Source organism: Amphiura filiformis, chromosome 4, assembly GCF_039555335.1.
Source record: "Amphiura filiformis chromosome 4, Afil_fr2py, whole genome shotgun sequence".
NCBI classification, from domain to species: domain Eukaryota; kingdom Metazoa; phylum Echinodermata; class Ophiuroidea; order Amphilepidida; family Amphiuridae; genus Amphiura; species Amphiura filiformis.
Genome location: NC_092631.1, coordinates 54,455,488 through 54,464,815, shown reverse-complemented (window position 1 = coordinate 54,464,815; position 9,328 = coordinate 54,455,488). Strand labels below are relative to the sequence as shown.

General features: G+C 36.0%; 1 protein-coding gene across 1 annotated transcript in view; it reads right to left on the bottom strand.

Moving 5' to 3' along the window:
- Positions 1 to 4,472: 4,472 nt before the first annotated feature.
- LOC140151070 (uncharacterized) overlaps positions 4,473 to 9,328 on the bottom strand; it is a 531,056-nt gene continuing 526,200 nt past the window's right edge. The window contains 1 exon segment of the mRNA XM_072173269.1: positions 4,473 to 8,424. Coding sequence (XP_072029370.1) covers positions 8,353 to 8,424 — 72 coding nt within the window. The 3' untranslated portion in view covers positions 4,473 to 8,352.

Sequence of the window (9,328 nt, the reverse complement as noted above, 5' to 3'; positions counted from 1 at the left end):
TCATTTTCACTGAGAAATACAGCCATTTATAAAATTTTCGGGCAAAAAAAATTGCACTTTTCTACATATGCTTTTTATGTATCACTTTTGGTTTCAGACCTCTTTCACTTAAAGTAAATTAATCAAAAAGGAATGTTTCTATATTCTGTTTTGTTTTTTATCAACTTAAGTTAAGATGTTCATGAATTAATTTTTACACATTTCAAATCATATAGCCATTTATGAAATTTTATACATAAACAAAAGCTGCACATTTCTAAATTGGCTTTTTGTATTTATTAACATGCGTAAATTGACTCATGATTGAACAAGTTGTTCATTCTAATTAAATTTACAAGGAACAACTGTAACTTCAATGATAAATCTTGTGGTCATTGATTAATTTAACCAATGTACCAACAGATTTTTGGTTAAATCTTTTATGCTGGATCCCAATACACTTATTCCATTGGTCATTTCTTGAATGGTTTAAAAATCATTTATTTCATTCATTTTGGTGGCCGTTATCAAGACTCAACTTGTTACAAGCGGACCAGTGAAGGACAACACCAGCTTAAGGACTTTGCAGCAAATCCTGCAGCATGCGGGGAAACAGCTTGACCAACAGCAGAGAAGAACGATGCTTGGAAGCCACATCAAACGAAGGAATGCCTATTCTTAAATGAAAGACATTAATAAGCTGCAGCATTCATTTTAATTTATTCACTGAACATATAAACTGGTTTTGAACATGTGACACCTAACTTCAGGAAAGGTTGAAATTAATTTAAATTAAAGATGCTTCTTTTTGATTAAATGACTCACTTAAAGGGAAAAATTGTCAAACACAAATTGAAGTATAAAAAATCCTATGTAGAAAAATGCAACTTTATTTTGGCCGAAAATTTCATAAATGGCTGTATTTTGCAATGAAGGTGATAAAAAGTAGCAACAATAACCCGCTCACTTGATGCATAATTAATCAGTATATGTTCCAAACTTTAAACCAAGAGAATTGATCAAGCCGTTTTGGGATTATACCAAAATGTCTTAGGGGGACTTTCATTTTTGGAACCGTTTATGTGCACATTAACAAGTCATCTACCCCTGATGCAGTGATTGATAAACTACATACACATCACCCAGTCATCTACCCCTGATGCAGTGATTGATAAACTACCTACACATCACCCAGTCATCTACCCCTGATGCAGTGATTGATAAACTACGTACACATCACCCAGTCATCTACCCCTGATGCAGTGATTGATAAACTACATACACATCACCCAGTCATCTACCCCTGATGCAGTGATTGATAAACTACGTACACATCACCCAGTCATCTACACCTGATGCAGTGATTGATAAACTACATACACATCACCCAGTCATATACCCCTGATGCAGTGATTGATAAACTACGTACACATTACCCAGTCATCTACCCCTGATGCAGAGATTGATAAACTACATACACATCACCCAGTCATCTACCCCTGATGCAGTGATTGATAAACTCGGTACACATCATCCAGTCATCTACCCCTGATGCAGTGATTGATAAATAATGTACACACCACCCAGTCATCTACCCCTGATGCAGAGATTGATAAACTACGTACACACCACCCAGTCATCTACCCCTGATGCAGTGATTGATAAACTACGTACACATCACCCAGTCATCTACCCCTGATGCAGTGATTGATAAACTACGTACACATCACCCAGTCATCTACCCCTGATGCAGTGATTGATAAACTACATACACATCACCCAGTCATCTACCCCTGATGCAGTGATTGATAAACTACCTGCATATCACCCAGTCATATACCCCTGATGCAGTGATTGATAAACTACATACACATCATCCAGTCATCTACCCCTGATGCAGTGATTGATAAACTATCTGCATATCACCCAGTCATCTACCCCTGATGCAGTGATTGATAAACTACGTACACATCATCCAGTCATCTACCCCTGATGCAGTGATTGATAAAAATGTACACATCACCCAGTCATCTACCCCTGATGCAGTGATTGATAAACTACCTGCATATCACCTAGTCATCTACCCCTGATGCAGTGATTGATAAACTACGTACACATCACCCAGTCATCTACCCCTGATGCAGTGATTGATAAACAATGTATACATCACCCAGTCATATACCCCTGATACAGTGATTGAGAAACTACATACACATCACCCAGTCATCTACCCCTGATGCAGTGATTGATAAACTACCTGCATATCACCCAGCCATATACCCCTGATGCAGTGATTGATAAACTACATACACATCACCCAGTCATCTACCCCTGATGCAGTGATTGATAAACTACCTGCATATCAACCAGTCATATACCCCTGATGCAGTGATTGATAAACTACATACACATCATCCAGTCATCTACCCCTGATGCAGTGATTGATAAACTATCTGCATATCACCCTGATGCAGTGATTGATAAACTACCTGCATATCACCCAGCCATATACCCCTGATGCAGTGATTGATAAACTACATACACATCATCCAGTCATCTAGCCCCTGATGCAGTGATTGATAAACTACATACACACCATCCAGCAGTCATCTACCCCTGATGCAGTGATTGATAAACTACATACACATCAACCAGTCATCTACCCCTGATACAGTGATTGATAAACTACGTACACATCACCCAGTCATCTACCCCTGATGCAGTGATTGATAAACTACGTACACATCACCCAGTCATCTACCCCTGATGCAGTGATTGATAAACTACGTACACACCACCCAGTCATCGACCACTGATGCAGTGATTGATAAACTACGTACACATCATCCAGTCATCTACCCCTGATGCAGTGATTGATAAACTACGTACACATCACCTAGTCATCTACCCCTGATGCAGTGATTGATAAACTACGTACACATCACCCAGTCATCTACCCCTGATACAGTGATTGAGAAACTACATACACATCATCCAGTCATCTACCCCTGATGCAGTGATTGATAAACTACGTACACATCACCCAGTCATCTACCCCTGATACAGTGATTGATAAACTACGTACACATCACCTAGTCATCTACCCCTGATGCAGTGATTGATAAACTACGTACACATCACCCAGTCATCTACCCCTGATGCAGTGATTGATAAACTACCTGCATATCACCCAGTCATCTACCCCTGATACAGTGATTGATAAAATACATACACATCACCCAGTCATCTACCCCTGATACAGTGATTGATAAACTACGTACACATCACCCAGTCATGTACCCCTGATACAGTGATTGATAAACTACATACACATCACCCAGTCATCTACCCCTGATGCAGTGATTGATAAACTACGTACACATCACCCAGTCATGTACCCCTGATACAGTGATTGATAAACTACATACACATCACCCAGTCATCTACCCCTGATGCAGTGATTGATAAACTACGTACACATCACCCAGTCATGTACCCCTGATGCAGTGATTGACAAACCACCTACACATCACCCATTCAACTACCCCTGATGCAGTGATTGATAAACTACGTATACATCACTCAGTCATCTATTCCTGATGCAGTGACTGATAAACTACCTGCATATCACCCAGTCATCTACCCCTGATGCAGTGGTGAACCGTGAACCCGGGTCATTAGGGGCTTGTGGTATTATCAATTATTTTCTGTTAGACTTATTTTGCGTGTGCAATCAAATTCAAAACCTGTTTTATCAAACTATTGCATTTTATCAACTTATCAAACATACAGAAGCTATAACACATTATCATATGTCGCTAGTACCTACCAGAATGTTCAAAGTGAGACATAGGGTAAAATTATAATAATTGGTCTTGCATGTTGGTCATTTTTGCTAAACATTGTGGCTGTTTCAGCCATTTTCTTACTGAAGGGGGGGCAAGTTGGGAGAATACCAAACTGTCCAAAATGATTAGTACCGCCCACTTCAACACATTTCATGTTATTTGAATTTACCATCAACAATATTAATACATAACAATTTGTTGTCCTTAACTTCCATCTTTCGCTTTGCTACAAACTGCACAATTAGAAGTTAAAACTTCAATGTCATTTTGACACTGCATTGTCTAGCAAAGTTGTGGCATCTATTGGTACTAATCCTTTTGAGACATACAGTATAGAGGCCTTGCATGTGACGTATCATCCCGTAAATATGGCGGACTACTCAAATGCATTCAACAAAAACATGATTGCAATCTACTGTGCCAGTTCGTCTCACACACATAACCCTGCACTACGATCAAATAGGTTGATGACAACATTTGATTGAATGGACTGCACTCCGTCATAACTACGGTGAAGGACACCGGCTTGAATCCTTTGTTTGGAGCCAATCGATAATTTCATGCAGGGCCTCTATTTATATAAAATAATTTCCCTAAGAACATGTTAACAGCCGAACACAAATAAAGAGTACAAACAAAATAATCTTTTAAATGCTGAATACCAACTAGACATCCATGCCTAGTACTTTATTATAATAGCACTGTAAGCTTGACAAAATATCACAATTAAAATAATAGCATCAATAAATACTGCACAGATACAAGAATAACGGATTAGATCTGGTATCAAATAAATAATACACCAATGCAAATTTAGCATGACATGATTTACCAAAGTTAGTATTGGTAATTTAAAAGTGATCATATTTTACTTGGCCAATTCCTTTTTGCCAGCCTTGCCATTTTCTTGACAATGCGAGATATTAAAATATCTTTTACTTCAATATATCTCACTTCAAGTTTCTTATGAGACAACAGAATTCAATATCAACAACAAAAGAAATAAAAGTAAAAAAAAACGATAAAGGAAATAATACAATTTAGAACATTTGGCTTATTAAATTACATCTTGTCCTAATGGAATGTGAAAGTATTCAAACAATTACACATATAAACAGAGATAGAAAATAAAACAAAGGTACAAGCGATAATTGGAAATTGAAAATATAATATTACATGAAACAAACCAGTATGATTTTGTGATGAGAAGTGTAAAGTTGCGACAGTGAGGCCCTTAGATAGTCTTATGTATTAGGCCGGCTGGGGATAGGTCGTACATTTTATAGCACAACTGTTACAGTGACCATCAAAATCGAAAATGGAAAATAAAATAAAACAAAAATCAAAAATTGAAGAAAAAAAATAGAAAAATAAAAATAGAAAAATAAAACGAAAATTAAATAAAAAATAGAAAAACATAATCAGAAATAACTTAAAATATGTTTTGTTTAATAAGAGTTGATATGAACTTTGTAAAAACTTAACCATGTCATGCTATAATCACATTAGTTTATTATTAGAATGATAAGAAAAAGTTGATGTAATTCCAGCAAATCATTGTGAATTAACAATATCTTGTAATCAAACCATACAACACATTCAAACCCAATTGGCTATTCCAGTTGATATTCATACACCCTGTATGGAAGACATGACCTTAATCTTCCACACAGGGAGTGTGAATTTCAGATAGGGTTACCTGAATAGGGGACTATTTGAAATCTACACCCCCTGTGTGGGAGATTAAGGTCATGTCTTCTACAGGTGGTGATGAATTTCAATTGGAATAGCCTAATATGGATCCATCATGGCTGACTGGTACTTGGCTTTAAGTGGTTCCGTATAGGATATGCACTCTTCTTGGAAGGATGGATAGATGTTGGGAAGCAGCAAAATTGAGCAGAAATTTGCATATCATTATTGGGCAAGTTTTTTTGATTTATTTAATTGATATAAAACACAATTTGATGCTTATTGGTTTATAACTTCTGACAATTTAAATTCCATTTTATTTTGGTCAGACCTAATTGTATTTTTGGATATGTTTGCTCATGAAAAAAATGATATTTGATGCTAAATCAAAATTTAACATTAGTAAAATGATGGACGTTGTGATTTGACTTTTGTACGCCACCCGCTCATATGCACAAGTCCATCACTTTCTATAACATAAAATATAACATTTTGTAATATCTAACACAATAACTATATGCATATCCATTGATCACTATGCAAGCACATGATTATACAATAAGCATACGAGGGGATAGCTAGGTGCTCCAAGCCCAAAAGGAATCCTAATTATTGCAAAGTAGTCATATATACAATGAAGGGGGTTGCTATGTCCACTTATGCTTTTGTACAGAACTCGGGGACAGGTGTGTAGCATAGTAGCATATTAAGCTAATGTAAACCAAGTTCAATCCAACTTGAGTTAAAATATATATGTTTGTTTTTGAATTGGACCAAGTTACAGAAACTTACATAAAGCTTTTTCTCTCTTTAATTTACAATGATGGAAAATATATACTTTATGTACACACAAAAACGATGCTTAGTTGCTCTATTTTTGGTCACAAATTATATTCAGATATTTTATTTTATGAAATGGAACTACTAAAACAATTTTTACACTGGGGCACAATCAAATTATTGTGGTGCACTGCTATGCTTATATATCCAATACAAACAATGCACCTGTTTATACTCTATACAGAACAGTGTAAAGAATAAAAACATTGCACCACTGCACCTAATTAATGTGTGCCCCTATGTTCATATGTTTGCATACACTGGCACATATTTGCACCATTTTATGACTCAAATGCACCAACTTTGACAGACAAGAGAATATGATGATGATAATTTGCAAAACAACATTGCACCCAGACGGAAAGTTGCTAGGTGCAATGTTTGCCTGCATGATAGCCAGCCGTATGTTGCCATGTCAAATATGTATGGTACAATGAAGCATAAAGTGAATGCAAGAGAGCTTTAAACTCAGCTTGAAGCACCTAGCTTTGAGATCTCATTACTCCGTACAATGGACAGTCACATGTACAAAATTCAACTTTCCATTCACTTTCTTATTAAAAATATGCAAATGAGAGTCTGAACTCGTGGAAACTTCCAAAAGATGTAAAAGACGAAAGTCAGACATAAGTTTTATTTACTTAATACTGAAATATCAATCACTTATCATGGTATTCAATTGAAATGCATATTCACTTTTAAACTTCATTTAATAAACTTTAAAAGTAGTGTAATGGCTCAGTTTGAGCAAGCACCTTATAAAAATGCATGTGAATGATTGCCTACCCATCAAGCAACACCAACAACATTTGTTTTTTAAGTTCTTTATAAATTTACATCTTGTTGTAAAACAGTTGTACATGACTGCCTATCAGTCTTTTAGCATATATTTTATTCCACCACCGACACTTTACCAATTCAATGCTTAAGCACGGATAGTACAATTACTCTCACCAAAATGGGTTGCCTAATAAATAATGACAGTATTGATTTATTCCAGGACCACATGAATTATATATTTTGACTCCTCTCGATAAACACAACCCATTTTAGCTGGGGTAATAATGCATGCTGCAACATTCATATACAGGGGACTGAGCCATGTGAGCTTTGATTTACAAGCATAATTTTAGTGTCACACTCACACACATTCAATACAATTTTTACCCATGATTGTATAAAATATTTGGCAACAAACACGTTCATTTTTGTCAATAAGAGGTCAAAATTTGATCCAAAATAAAGTAGGACCAAATTCAGTGCATTTTTTTGTTTTCAAAAATTTAATTGTGAGAAAATAAATACTATATAAATAAGAAGAATCGCTCAATAAAGTTGTGAATTTTGGAAATAACAGGAAAGTTTGTTGGAGTATACAAAATTGATTGTTGAAAATAAGTCCCCTATATAATCGTAATTGCACACTGAATGTACGAATTGTGAGATCTCATGATTCTCTGTTGTCTAACACATACTTTGCCTAATTAAGTAACAATAAAATAATCTGCAGTCAAATATTGGGATAATTATTATTATTTTTGTTGGTTATATAATATCTGTCATAATAGACAGGTTCATATCTCTTTTGAAATATACAGAACCAGAATTGCACTAATAAACAACACATAACACAGTAACATTGGTTTTACAGTAATAAGTTATATAGCTTTTATACACTTCATTTTATATGGCTTGTCTCTTTTGCATTTTCTCCATAATTCACTTTCTTCATATCAATTTTAAATAAACATAATCTCATTTTCTGTTTGTTTAGTTACTTATTATTAAACATTTTAATTTCTCTTTTCTCTACAATATCTACAAATTGTATTACTCCACAAAAATGGAATACATGTACATGTACAGTGAACTCTGACCTCACTGTATGGCTACTATGTGAACAAATATGCATGGATGACATCTGTATACTCTAGGCAGATCTTGAGAGTTTGTGCAACCTTTGACCCCCAAGTTGTTTGACCTATGACCTAGGTCATTGCGGTAGAGCCTTCAAGATGGCGTTTACTTCCTCGGCAACAGCTTGTAGTGCAAACTCAAATTGGTCCTGTAGTTAAAAAGGAAACAAAGATTCTGTTAGGTGATTGCTTTGACATGGCATTCTGGTTTCATTTTTAACAGTTGTTTAATCATTAATCATTAATATATCATCAACATGTCACTGCCACTACCCATCATTGTGTCGACTGTTTGGAACACAAAAAAGCTAACAGCATGTGCTGCTTGGTGCAAAAACGGGTTAACTGCTAAGGTTAAACCAGGCGGCGGATGACATGATCGAGCCGGCAACTTGTGAAACCGCCCGGCCGTATGGCATTTTACATATACTCGGTTAGTTTTGTAGGGTTCATTATCGAACCCCAACGGTTTTAGCTTGTATTTATATTATTTATCAATATAGGCCTATTTGTTTGTGATATTTCAAGCGTTTTAAAATGTCAAAATAATCCCATTCAATTACACGATTGACGATGAAAATTTACTGAATTTAGAGAATGCAATGCGGCCACCACCTGGGTTAAACAAAGGCAGTTTTTATGCTCCATGAAGTCAATATCATCCAGTTTCATCATATGTCATTGGTGTTATCATTATCTGCAGCATTCTGCTTAGAATTAAATTACTTATTGTGACTTTCAAATCAAAATTTGTAGCTTTTGATTTTCTCTGGCTCATGTTTTTATGTAATTCACCCTGGGGTTGGTTAATGCAGGAGAAGATATTTTCAGGTCCAGCGTTTTATGTAACTTATTATTATCATTCTACTAATATTAATGGCTTGCCCAGGGAGTGGCTTTAAGTATGTCAACCTGCCACAGGGAGTGGTTTAGAGGGCTTCAGCCTGCCACAGGGTGTGGTTCTGAGGGCTTCAGCCTGCCACAGGGTGTGGTTCTGAGGGCTTCAGCCTGCCACAGGGTGTGGTTCTGAGGGCTTCAGCCTGCCACAGGGTG